This window comes from Caretta caretta, chromosome 11 (assembly GCF_965140235.1).
Source record: "Caretta caretta isolate rCarCar2 chromosome 11, rCarCar1.hap1, whole genome shotgun sequence".
Taxonomy (NCBI): Eukaryota; Metazoa; Chordata; order Testudines; family Cheloniidae; genus Caretta; species Caretta caretta.
The window spans coordinates 68,754,047-68,767,582 of NC_134216.1; the positions used below are offsets into that span (position 1 = coordinate 68,754,047).

A 13,536-nucleotide genomic window follows, 5' to 3' on the forward strand; every position below is an offset into this window, starting at 1 on the left:
ATGCAGGCTTGTCTCTCCTATATGAATTATACAAGGTTTTTGGAATGTTTCCTATGTCTCCATACTGGTATTTTTATCCTTAGGTGCTTTGCTATGTCAGGGCCTTTAAGTATGTGCTTAAGGTTATGTACGTACTTAGGTGGTGTGCTGGATCCAGACCAAAACAAATGCAGCAGAGCTGTTAACCCCTGACAAAATGCTTACTTATAGGAATTAAGGTCCAGGGAAGGTCCTGGGAAAAAGCAAGCCCAATGGGAGTTAGGCATCTGAATACCTTTAAAAAGCTGGCCCTATGTTGCTTAGTGCAGTAGTTTTCAACTTTTCCATGCCACAATCCCATGTTGCAGCTAGCATCAGTCAAAAAATGTTCCATCTACACATTTTTTTAAAATGGAACATAGTTTTTTGACTAAATGGAAATCTGTGGGAAAAAAATGGTTAATGGAACCTACCCCTCCAAAAAAAAAAAAAAAAAAAAGAGTCAGTTTTTGGGTTCTCAGGCCTGGTCTACACTGGCATGGGGGATCGATCTAAGTTACACAACTTCAGCTACGTGAATAACGTAGTTGAAGTCGACGTATTTAGACCTACTCACCGCGGTGTCTTCACTGCGGTGAGTCGACTGCTGCTGCTCCCCCGTTGACTCTGCCTGCACCTCTCGTGGCGGTGGAGTACAGGAGTCGGTGGGAGAGCGCTCAGGGGTCGATTTATCGCGTCTAGACTAGACGCGATAAATGGACCCCTGCTGGATCGATCGCTGCCCGCCAATCAGCGGGTAGTATAGACATACACTCAGTGTTTTAATTTTTATCAAAAATTTTTGGGGAGGGAAAAAATAACTCCCTTCCCCACCCCTGTCTATAAAGAAAAGAAAGGGAGAGTTATTGCGACCCTCCTCAAGCCTGTTAATGATCCTCACGTTGAGAACCAGCGATTTAGAGGATCTGAAGCTCTACTGACACTCGGGCTTGTTCTGCACACAAAATGACAGTGTTGTATCTCTCTCTCGTATGTAGACCTATACCGGTACAGAATTTGACCGGTCAGCTGTGTTAGGCTTTTATCACTTCTTCTACCCATGCAAAACAGATTAAAAAAGCACACACGATCATAGCTTATTTGTAGGCCACTGTTTAACGGAAGGACAAAGGGAGAAGCAAGTTTGCACCATGGGAAGACTTTTGCTGGAGAGTTTGTCTTGGGCAACCTGACTGATTTCTTTTTCCCAGGACTTTCAATCACAGGACACAATGCATCTGAATACTTTTAGCAATGTGGTTAAGACAAAGCAGTTAAGTGGATGATCACAGCCTATGGAAAACAATTCCAGATGTGTGTTACAAGGTCTATGCAGGCCTATTTAAATGGCTAGACTTAGCTTCACATTCCAAATAAACATTTGGGGCCAGTTTTGCAAAAGAGCTCAGCTCCCATTTAGGCACCTACATGAAGTGGGCAGATTTTCAGAAGCGCTATGCACCCGGCAAACCCCAATGAGAACAAACACTGGAAATTTTAGGTCTCAATGGGAGCTGAGCTCTGGGGAAAAATCTGGCCACTTGAGGTCTTTTTTTTGGTAAACAGCGAAGGAAATTCAGGTTGGGATTTTCAAAAAGGGTTTTCAATGGGATTTGTGCTCCTAAGTCATGTAGATGCTTTTGAAAATGTCCGGGCACCTAAACTTATTCCTTCTGAGGAAATGAAATAAGATCAAAACATCTTTTGCTTCTCTCTCTTTTAGACACTCTGGGGCAGACTTTCAACAGTGAGAACAACCGTTCAGAATATGAGATCAATGAGAGCTGAGCCCTTTTGAAAGCCTGGCCCTGTGTGGAACTTCAGGATCAAAAACTGGGACACTGTTGTGGCCACTCTTTCAGGGTTGTGAAATACTCACAAGAGCCACATTCTGACGTTCTTTGATCGGCTTCCCTTGGGTTGGGAAAACACTTCAATAGCCATACCCAGCTGTTACACAGCGCTTGTCATCCGTAGATCTCAAAGCACTTTACAAAGGAGGTCAGTATCATTATATCCATTTTACAGATGGGGAAATCAAAGAGATGCGGAGCTTCACCTCTTTCCTTTGCATCCTTCAGTTGCTTGCTTCCAGCCTCTCTATGGTTGTGGGAAGCAAGGGACAGAGGGACTGCCAGGAAGTCCCCTTCTCCTCACACCAAGGAGCCAGAGGAGCGGTTTTGCAATGCACTGACTGGGCCACGGATACTGTACTGTCGTCACTGACAAAATCATGAGAGGCTTTGACCTTGAACAATGATTAGTGGGAAACACGCACTCCCTATGGGCCTGATCCGAAGTCCCATTGAAATCAATGCAAAAAACGTCCACAGACTTCAGTGGACTTTGAACAAAGCTCTGTGTGACAACAGTGAAACAGGGCTGTAAAAACACTTTCTAGCAGGGGAGCCAGAGGTCTTGAATAAACGTTTTGTACCCCCAACATTTTGATTGATGAGGCAATTCATGCCTCCTGAAAGGAGTAGCAGGACATCATATCATGAACCAGGACTGACATGGTAACATTGGGATGTATTGTCACTTTAACTATGTGCCGATCCCTGTTCTTAGAGATACACGCACAGCTCCTGTGGCAGTCAATGAAAGCCAAGCGTGCAGCAATCAGCATTTAGATTGGGACGTACAAACGCAGTCTAAGCAAGCTAGGCTCCCAAATCCCATTGAAATTCACCCTTAGGTGCCTTTGAAAAGTCACAGCCTCAGACCTTTGCTAGCAATGAGCCAGAAGGGCACATACCTTCTCAATCAATTAAAAAAGAAAAAAAGAGAGAGAACTCCAGCCACATTAAATTGTTTCCAAACACCATGAGAGTTAAACCCCTATCAGAAAGCACTGGAAGAGAATACATCTATTAAGGAGATCATTGCGTGATCAGCTGAATTCTCAGCCCCCATCATTTTGCTTATTGGGTGCTGCATGGCTAGATCGAACTGTTTCACTTTAAGTGATGTATTTACATGTTACTCTAAAGGAGGGGAAAAGAGTCACTTCCAAGTCCATAAAAAAAAACATCAAGGAAAGACACTTACTAGTCGTTTGCTCTCCAGTCAATGGCTTGCTCTCCCGGTCCTGGAGCACTGCAAAGACCTTGAAGAGATAGGTCGTTCCAGGTAGAAGGTCAGTGACCTCAGCAAAGTAATTCCTGGTAGTAGGCAGTTTCTGTCCTTGTACACCAGGGCGGTTAACTGGGAGGACTTCCACCCGATAGCCAGACACCGTGCTCGATGGTGGGGTCCATATGATGGTGATTTTGACATCGGTGACTTCCACAAACTGTAGCTCCTTGGGTGAAGGAACATCATCTGACAGAAGAGAAACATTCAGTAAGACAGAAGGATTCCTTACAGAATGGTAAAGGTGACTCCAGGAATAAGGTACGGAACAAGGAAGAAGAAGTGAGTTCTCACTGAATAACTAAACTCTTAGACGTTTGACTGAGACCAGAAACTGTCAAATAAGCCCTATCTTAAGAAATGATTTTACGAAAATACCTGAGTCTACTGTACATCTGAAATTACACTGGGTGGCTTAGAAGATTTTAGTCTAAGCTTTACACACGATTATTTTGTTGGCACAAAATTAAAACTGGAAAAGCAAATGCACATAACAGCAGAATGTCGACTCTGTATAGAGCCACAAGTTTGAGAAAAACAACAAAAAACCCATTACTGGAAACAAGAAGTTATTTTGCTAATTAAGAAGAAAAAGGCTTTAATGAATGATTGGAGAGTCTATATATTAATTTTAAATCCAATACCTTTATAATTAAACAACTACAGGGCGTGACCCCAGCCACACTGAAGTCAGCGGTAAAACTCCCACTGGCTTCAATGGTGCAGTATCAGAGCCGTTGTGGAGTCTTATATTCAACTGAGGTTTCTGATTACTTGTGCAAATGAGTTACACGATGCCTTATGGTTAACCAATACAAACATCGATAATTCTCAGACTATATGAATGACAAATCATAAAATCATTGGGCCTACCTAGTTCATTCCTGGCATTGTTCTCATCGCAAGAACATCCGATTCCACTCTCACCACACTGGCCCTAATTCTTTCAGAACATTTCTTTTTGGTTCTGTTATACAGCCTAATTGATTCCTTTTTTCTACATCAAGGGCAATTTTGTTTCAAACTTCGGTGCCTACAGTTAAGCTCCCAAATCCCTAAGTGCTGAGCAATTTCCACTCCTAATGACTTCAGCAGGGGCTCAGTACCTGAAAAAAATCTGGTTAATTATTCAGGTGTTTAAATATGGATCAGGGTACCAAACCCTAGACATCTGAAGTATCATGGCAACAAGACACCCTTTCAATACTGGTAACATTATCTCGCACGAGAATCTTTATGACGACTTAGAAAAATCTGTTGAGATTTTCCCTTTGCCTAGACATGGTCTGACAACAGGGATCAGCCTTTTGACTGGCCCATCATCCTATTGCTAGCTATTAATATTATTTATTCTTTGTACTGCAGTAAACACCTAGGAGTCCTAGTTATGGATCCCACAGAACAAAAAGATGAGCTCTGCGTAAGTGGTCTTGCGTCGACTTCGCTGTGTACGTGTCTTCACTTCGGTTTGGCTCCCATTGACGCCAAGTTCCTCTCTGCGCCAGGTTAATACTGCAATCTCCCCCAAGCACCACAGAGTCGTGGCTGATGTAATTAGATCCACGCAGTGTCACTGTAGACACTGCGTTGCTTACATCGACGCTTCCCAGCTTTCGGGAGCCATCCCACAACGTCCCACGCTGACGATACAATCAATACGAGCGCTCCTAGTGAGGACGTGCGCCCCCGACACAAGGTGGGCACGCACACAAGTGATTTAATAGCCATGGGGGTCATATGCTGATGTAAGCTAGGTCGACATAATTTTGTAGTGTGGACGTGGCCTAAATAAGCATTAAGTCTCTGCTAATGAAAACAAGTGATCCCAAAGTGGTCATCTCTGATTAGCAGAAAGCCGCATTTGACTTTAATATGTCAATGTTTAAAGCTTGTACATGAGCTAAACATTGGCGAGGTTTCTGGTAAAGGACACTGTTGATTGTATGCCTTTGCTGGTGGTCCACTTACAGCTAAAGCAGGACTCCAGAGACTGCATTTTTCTTTTCATTTGGCCCTGCTGTGTCTGACGAATTGCTTTGGAATGAACAATATCCCAGGAAGCATGCTGGCTATTACCTTTGGGTGGGATGCCCGTGGTTTCCTGCTGGATAAAGACAGGAGTACTCTCTTGATTTTCTTCCACTGCATAGATGGTGATGTTATACTGAACCCCAGGCATTAAGTCACTGAGGGTCACAGAGGTAGCGGTGTCGGGCAAGTTGAGCTCCGTGCTACTACCTTCCACTGATGGGGTATAGACAATTCGGTAGCCTAATGAGACAAAACAGACATGATCACCAGACACAATCACTATCACCAGCACAAGGAACTGTAAAAATAAGATATGAACACATTTTCCCCCAGGGATCCAAAAAACACCCCTGAACTTTTAAGAATATGCGTCCCAGGTTTCTTATGGGGATGATGTGGGGGCAGACAGAGGCCATGGGTGCAGAGGATAGTGGGGTTGTGGTTAGTCAAACCTGGATCTGCAAGTGAACCTGCAGAATCAGTTGGCACCCAGCCCACTGAACTAGGCTTCAAACCAGGGTTTAAACTGGAAAACCCATCAGGAATGAAACAGGCTCCTTGCAGCCTGCCTGCAAGGGGCATCTTGTACTCCCCATTTGTCTGAAAGACACTTTCCATGTGGCATCCCAGGGTGGACAGAATTGCTCATCTGCTCTGTGGCGCTTTGTATGTTCCTCTCTTCTGAATGTCAGGTTTTGCAAACATTCCCTCAACAGTTTAAAATAGTTACATGTAAATGAGGCAGACCTGTGATGGGAGCTTGTGGTCTGCTCCAGCTAACGACTATTGAAGTGTCATCAACTTTATCCACGTTATGTTTGGGAGGTGCATCAGGTGCTGTTTAAAAGAGGTGAAGGGAATAACAGATGAGAAAAGCGAGTGATGCCAAGACATGTCAGAACATCTGAGAACAATCCACAGAACAGAGACTTCCAAAGCCAAGCAGCACATCCCAACATGTACCTGTTGTCTGGGAAGTAGACAGGATCAGATTCTGTTCTCCTTCTTCTGAGATCTGATAGACGTTGATGATGTACTTACGTCCAGGTAGCAAGTCCGGGATGTTAACAGAGGTGGCTGTGCTCGGGAGATCTTTGCAAAAAAAGAAAATAGAAAAGACTTTGCATTGTTGCTTTTTTCTCACCAAACAAACCAACCAAAAACTCTGGGTTGGTTCTGTCGACTCACAATTTTCTTGTGATAACATTTGCTTGGTCTGAGCCTGCTCTCTAGTCCCATCACAAAGCCCCAGAGTCTAGGACAGTTCTCTACAACTGGCAGGCTACTTAGAAGAAGGTCGGGGCACGGACTAGCCAGGGGAGACCAGGTCAGCCGTAAGGTGCAGTGGCAGGTTTGCACAGCAACCAAGTGCACTCTGCCTGACTTTAGCTGCTGCTATGAGTCCAGCACTGATTTGACACCAATTCGCACCCTGATTTGCTAGTTGTCAGGGAGGGTTTGAAGAATTATCTGGGTGGTTCATGCATAATTCATATTAAACATTCAGAGGGGGCAGCAGCTGAATGGAAAATCAATCAGAGAATGTCGTCCGTTCCCTCAGAGTCTTTTCCGGAGCACAACTCCTGGTAGTGTTTAAACACTATCCTCATAATGCCCCTGTGAAATATTTACCATCCCCGTTTTAGAGAGAGAACTGAGAAACGGAGAGACTAAAGTTGACCAGCCCATGGTCACACAGAGCCCCTACGGCAGAGAGAGGGATGAAACCGAGATCTCCTGAATCGCAGCCTAGTGCTTTAACCCCCAGCCCATCCTTCCCAGCTCGTCGAATATGCTGATATTCCAGAATGTGGAGATCTCAATGGAAAAAAATATTAAACAAGAGTTAGTCAGATCTTGAAAAAAAGGATGGTTCTAAGAATTCACACGGATAGAAGAGTAGGAGAAGCAACTCCCCACCACGGAGCTACACTAATCTACCCTGGCCAAATAGGTTCAAACATCTGCCTTACCAAGGTACTGTGGCTCATCCCCCTCCTCACTAAGTTCATACTCAACGCGGAATCCTGAGACAGTGTCAGAGGCGGAAACCCAGGAGACTACAAAACTACTTGCTGTAATTTCTGTGACCGATTCAGAGGTAGCAACCACAGGAGAAAGTGGAGTTGTCTCTCCTGAAAGGGTGTTGCCTGCAAAGGAAAACAGATGCGGAGATGTCAGAAAGTATTACTTGAATTAAAAAATGCCAACCCAAAAGAAATGAAGGGACAGCTCTTCAGCTGGGGTTAACTGACATGGGTCCATCATCTTCAGCGGAGCTCTGTCGATTTACGCCAGCTAGGATCTAGGCGTACCTATTACCTTTCTAAAAAGGCAAGTACGCAGTGTGGCACATAAGCAAAAAAAAACAGTCTATTATAATATCCACAGAGGATGCAGCTGAATTTTTCACAGGAAACAAATAACTTAGGAAACGATCGTACAAGGAAGTAAAGTGTAGGACAGCGGCTGTATGGAAATACGGTTTCATACGGTTACTTACTAGAAATAGGTGTCGTACTAGTGGTGGTAAAATCAAAGCGTGTGACCTCTCTGTGTCCATATTGCTGCACGCTGATGAGCTGCCCTTCATACAACACCCCAGGTTTCAGGCCCGAGATAGTGTGGGAGTTCAAGTGACCTGGAATGGTGGCTTCTTTCCACACCACTCTCTGGTTTTTCTAAGAGAACAAAGACATCCAATACCATGAAAGAGACCCCCAAAGCCCAAGAGCAGAAATCTCAAATTATGCTTTGATATGGCAGCTGATCACGGTGGCATCTGGAAGCCTATGTCTGTGGCAGGACTAATATCAGGATGAACAAAAGTCCTCAGGAGGAGGAGGGGCTAGCAGTGCACTGTGGCCCTCCAGAGGCATTTAGCTGTGGTTAATGTATAATGGGATACTGGATAACGATCCTGTTAAAATTAGGGATATGCCCTGAGATTTTAATGGTTCTCCTTTGAAAAGGTTTAAGCAGCAATATATACCCAGCAATCAATCAAGAAGCTAGAAAAGTCAGCCAGCAATTCTACAGCAGGTACAATATTTGGAGATCATCCAGTAACACACTGAGCTACCCTCTGACAACAATGCTCAGCAAGATTCTTCCCCTCTGACCCACACTTGATTTCTATGGGAAGTGCTAAACTAAATCCCCACCTTGCTAAGGTCAGGCCCCCAGTGTTTAAAGCCCATTTCATTAAGGAAGTCCAAAGTCCTTATCCAAAGTCCATCGAAATCAGTGGAAAGATTCCAACAGACTTCAAGGGGCTTTGGACCAGGCCCAGATTGCTCTCGTAACGCCAAGCGGTGGGTATGCACCAACATGTTTAATGGATGAGTAGGCATCTATAAAGAGTGTTGTCTGGGGGCACTGTCAGACGACTCATTTGCATTGGTTAAAATGAATCATTCTTAAATATGAATAAGCCAGCAAGCTGTGGCTAACCAGTTTTGGCTCAGACTTTACAGAAGGCAATGACTTGTGTTTATTTAATCTGCTGCCAGATGTTTACATCTTTGTATCCTGCTCATTTCTACCTCCTCGTTATGGTGATACAATCTGTCCCAGTTGTTCCAGTAATATGTCCATGGTACAAAGCCAACGTTCCCTCCAAATAAGGAAACTTTCACAAGGATTTATACTAGTCATCCAACACATAATCAACTGCCTAATTTTCCAGCATATTTGCTAACTCTGTAGACCCAGATCCTCAAAGATACTTAGGCACCTAACTCCACTTGAAATCATAAATTCATAAGCACATTGATCAGTAATGCTCACTCACAAATATCCATGATCACTGTACATGCTTAGATAATATCTGTCACTTTTAATCCTCATTGCAAGTGTTCTCTACAGTAGGGAAAGATCACTGAATTAGCAACTAGAGCTGGATGAAAACAATCCTTCCCGCCCCCCCCCCCCCCCCCCAATACCTTTTTTTTTTCTCTTTTAATTTTAAGAAATTGGGAATTTTTATCAGAAAATTTCTGTTTTCATTAGTGTTTTTCAGGTTTTCATTGGGAAAAAAGTTAAAAGCCCAAAACCCAAAATGTTTTGATTTTTGGCTTTTTTGAGAGCCTTGCATGGATGTCAGGAGCTACAAATGCAGATGATTTATATTATGATTGAAGGAAGCACTTACCGGTTTCCATCGGAGAATATACTTGGAAATGTGAGAGGATTCGGGTGCATTCCACTGGATAGGATGGGAGTTGGGATGACTTGCACTCTCAGTGATAATCACTTGCACAGGACCAGTGGCACCTGAAAGGGAAGTTCCCCATTTTAACTTAATTAGGGAGTTTTCCCCTCTAGTTTGCTATTCAGTGCATCCAAGATTTATTAATCAAAATGCATTTTCTTGTCCAATATTACTATGAACATTTGAAATAAATAGGTTTTCACTCTATCCCCCAGGTTCCAACACTCATTATAGCGAATGCTCTGGTACACCTGTCTCATCTTGCTCTATAGGCATTAGCATATGCTGTCTGGAAAAACTTACAATGGAAGACTTGTGTCTGTGATGGAAGACTTGTGTCATAAGTGGTATGGAAAGAGACTTGCAAAACAGAGCCAGATAGTTTGACAGAGCATGGGGAATAAGAGGACTTTTTCAACATGCGCTTATTATAAGTGAAATTTTATCGGTTACCTTTCGCTGCAATTTGGGTTAATTTTTAAAAGCAAAAAAATCTCTGCTAACTTAAAGCCTCATCCTGTGTCATGCTAAGGACCTCTGGCAAGGTGCTGAGGATCCTCAACATGTAAGCAGCCAATGGGAGTTGGGTAGGTCCAGCACCTTGCTAGACGGGGTCCATGGAATGCTTTCCCAGAATTAAAACTGATCTCCACGGCTAATTAGAGTCTGTCTCAAGGCAGGATCGATGTCCTAAGAGCTGCACAAGGCAGCCCAGTAAAATCAGGGTGCTTCAGAATGCTGGAGAATCTTAGATGCTGACCAGCTGGAGAGAAAGTCAACAATACGGCCACCGCCAGTAAAAGGTTCAGAAATCTCTTACATGTACTGGAACAAAAGCAGAACTAGGGGCAGAATAAGATTCCATATAAAACACCCACATTTTTGTGGAGCTGTTTAGGGATAGGTTGTGAACCTCTTATTCAGGAAGTTTCACCTCCATCTCTCAATGGGACTAGCCCCATATCATCATATGATTGTTTGGATAAGGACCCCAGCCTTAGGCTTAAAAAAAAAAAAAAAAAAAAAAAGGAGGGGATCTCTAACAATTTTCTTTACATTTATTCAAATGACACATTCTTCCATCCTGTAGCAAAAGGCAGTTTTTCTGCTAATGATTGAAGATCATCAGTTAAAAGACCCTATGCATTTTACAACATCTCTGAATCAGCTCATTTTAAAACCTGCGTTTGAAACGACTGCCTTAAGCACCTGCATGGAGGAAAAACATGACTTGCACACAGGCCCACAAGCCAACCGACAGCCCAGAGGTTTAGTTGTAGGCCTGCAACAGAGCACTTTTGTAAACTCAAAGGCCCCGATTCAGAAAAGCACTTAATCATGTATTTTAAGTGCATCCCTATGCAGCAAAGCGTTTACGTACATGCGTATGTCCCACTGACTTTAAGCATGTGCTTAAGTACTTTGCTGAATCAGGACCAAAGATGCTAATGGCTTGCTCCAATGCTCACTAGAGACCAATGGAAAGGCACCCACAATTCCACTGGGTATTGGATCAAGCTCATAATTCACAGCACCTTTTTGTCTTGTTTATGCTCCTTTCTCTGACTCCTCCCCTGAACCACATTGTGAAAAGCTTTCAAATAAATGCTGAAAAGGTCATTGAACACTCAGATGGTCTTACACAGTAGGTGTAAGTTCCCAGAGAACTCCAGCATAGAGCAGTCTGACTCCGCAGGATGATCTGTTATTTTAGCCATTAAATCCCCCTCCTTTTTTTTAAAAAAAGTTTCCTTTTATGGTCTGTTTGGGTAACAGCATAACATACATACCTGCATATACTAAAAAAGACTTCCAGCCCAAACAAATCCATACCCACCCAGAGAATATTTCAAAGCTTGTCTAACCCCAAATCTACATTCAGGAACTTTATATTTGATTCATGTGCACATTTCCAGGCCCTCTCATGTCTAAAGAAAGTCCGAAGCATTGGTTTCCAGTCTAACGGAGTGCATATTTCACATAACTCAGTGAGATGTTTGTTTTAGAAGTCTGAGGCGTCAATGAGGCTCAGTAAGAAATTCAGCAAAGAAATTCAGAGGGCTGTGTCCCATTCTTCCCTTCACTGGCAGTCCTTAGTTCTACCATCCAATTCCTGTTTTGTCTCTCATATAAGAGTTCAATTGTGAGCCTCAATCTGTGTCCACATAGAGAGAGAGGAAGGATGGGTAGGGCTGGAGGCACAAAGGCCCGGATCCACAAACGTATTTAGATTTCTATCTTCCACCGAAATCAACAGAAGTTAGGAATCTAAGTACCTTTGTTGATCTGACCCAAAGAGACTATGCAATATGGCCAAGGTCAAACAGAGTATGGCACTAGCTTGGGATTTGGGAGACACTGATTCAGTCCCCTGCTGTGCCACAGATTTCCTGCCTGGCCTTGGGCAAATCACTTCAAGTGCGTCTACGCTGCAAAAAAAGAACCACAGCCACACAGAGCTGAGTCTCAGAGCCTGGGTCAACTGACTCAGGCAGAGGGGCTAAAAATAGCAGTTTAGACATTCAAGTCTGGGGTGGAGCTCAGGCTCTGAAACCAGGCATGGGGTGTGTTTCTCAGAGCCCAAGGGCAAACATCTAGATGGCCTTGCGGGGCTCGCGCTAAGTCCGCTGACCCGAGCTCTGAGACTCACGGCTGAGGGGTTGCAGGGGTTTTTTTTTTTTGCATTGTAGACACCCTCTTAGGCTCTTTGTGCCTCACATCCTTTCCTTCCTCACAGGGCTGTCATGAGGATAAATCATTAAGGATTGTGAGGCACTCAGGTTCTGGGTTAATGAGGGCCACACAAGATGCAAGGGGATCTAAAGAGCCCACTTATACCCTTCATGGGCCACCAGCATGGCCAGAGCCTGTAGGGGTGGGGCCAAAGCTGCTGCCGTGTTGCCTCGCCCCTTCCTCATAACTGGGTGGAGAATGAGCAGGCCGTACAGAACCGCCGATTCACCAGGGAGCTGGAATAAGTGAGCAGAAAGGCAGGTGATTACCTGCCCCCCACCCCTCCGTAGGGCAACTCCCCAGTGAGGATGAAAATTCAAAAAATCTCAGAAATGTTCATGAGCTACAAAATATTTCCATTTCTGTCAGTCAAAACACGGTGTTTTGATCAGTTCAATACATTTTTTAAAAAATGTATCGTTTTTTTTGTTGTTTACTATAATTAGCTTATATTTCAAAACAAAACGTGATTGCAAACCAGAAACCCAGAATTTTTCATTCCAAAATGTCAAAGGCAATGCTTCAACAATTTTAAGTTGTTTATTTCCCGCCCCCCAAACTTTTGAAGTGAAAAATTTGTCCGAAGCTAACAGTTCTCTTGAAAAACTTCAGTTTGGATGAAAAAGCATTTTTCTGATGGAAAAACATTTCATCAAAAAACTCCTGACCGGCTCTACTTAGGAGTACTAACCTGCCAGCTACTCACAGATCTCATTTTATTCTCCGTAAGACAACGTATGTATGTAAATCACAAGCCTATTATTTTGCTTTATCTGTGTTTTCACAAGCATTCCATTTATATAAACTAAAAACATCACTCATACACAGTTACATCTTCACTGCAACATACTTCTGTTATTAGAGCATGCTGTTTTGCCTCAGAGAAATGTGTGTGATAAGACAGTAAGTACACAGGTCTGTAAAATACCAAAGCAGTCCAATGGTTGTTAACGGAGTACTTACCTTTTTCCGAGTCTGGCTTTATTAGAAATTTTTCTGCCAATAATCAAAATGGGATTGATAATAATCATCTTCGTGATATAGAAGAAGTTATGCACTAAAATTACTCTGTCCGTTTTAACGGAGCTACTTAATATTTATACCAACGTGGAAGCAAGGTCTGGGCCAGTGAACCACACAATACATTGAGAGTGGAACTGGTTTTCTACAAATCCTTTAGTCAGAGTGTTTGCCTGTAAAGTTTTAATATTTAAACTAAGGCCCAGTTGGAGAAGCAAACTTTAAACAGAAGAGTTGGTGCAACTGCTGCTCTTATCACGTTATGTTCATGGAACTACGGAAGAACAAACCAGCAAACAGAGACATTGACCTGCCTCTGAATATTTCCTAGAATTGATTGGGCAAAGGAGAGTTCAAAAGTTTTGTTTGGGGCACTGACCATGGAA

General features: G+C 43.3%; 1 protein-coding gene across 2 annotated transcripts in view; it reads right to left on the reverse strand.

The window, feature by feature from the left end:
- FN1 (fibronectin 1) overlaps positions 1-13,536 on the reverse strand; it is a 68,679-nt gene that overhangs the window by 34,772 nt on the left and 20,371 nt on the right. For both annotated transcript variants that reach the window (XM_048869435.2, XM_048869437.2), the window contains exons 13-19: positions 9,338-9,459; positions 7,688-7,865; positions 7,158-7,334; positions 6,148-6,276; positions 5,932-6,021; positions 5,230-5,424; positions 3,070-3,342 (exon numbers count right to left, since the gene is read on the reverse strand). In XM_048869435.2, the coding sequence (XP_048725392.2) occupies positions 3,070-3,342; positions 5,230-5,424; positions 5,932-6,021; positions 6,148-6,276; positions 7,158-7,334; positions 7,688-7,865; positions 9,338-9,459 (1,164 nt within the window). The remainder of the gene's footprint in view (positions 1-3,069; positions 3,343-5,229; positions 5,425-5,931; positions 6,022-6,147; positions 6,277-7,157; positions 7,335-7,687; positions 7,866-9,337; positions 9,460-13,536) is intronic.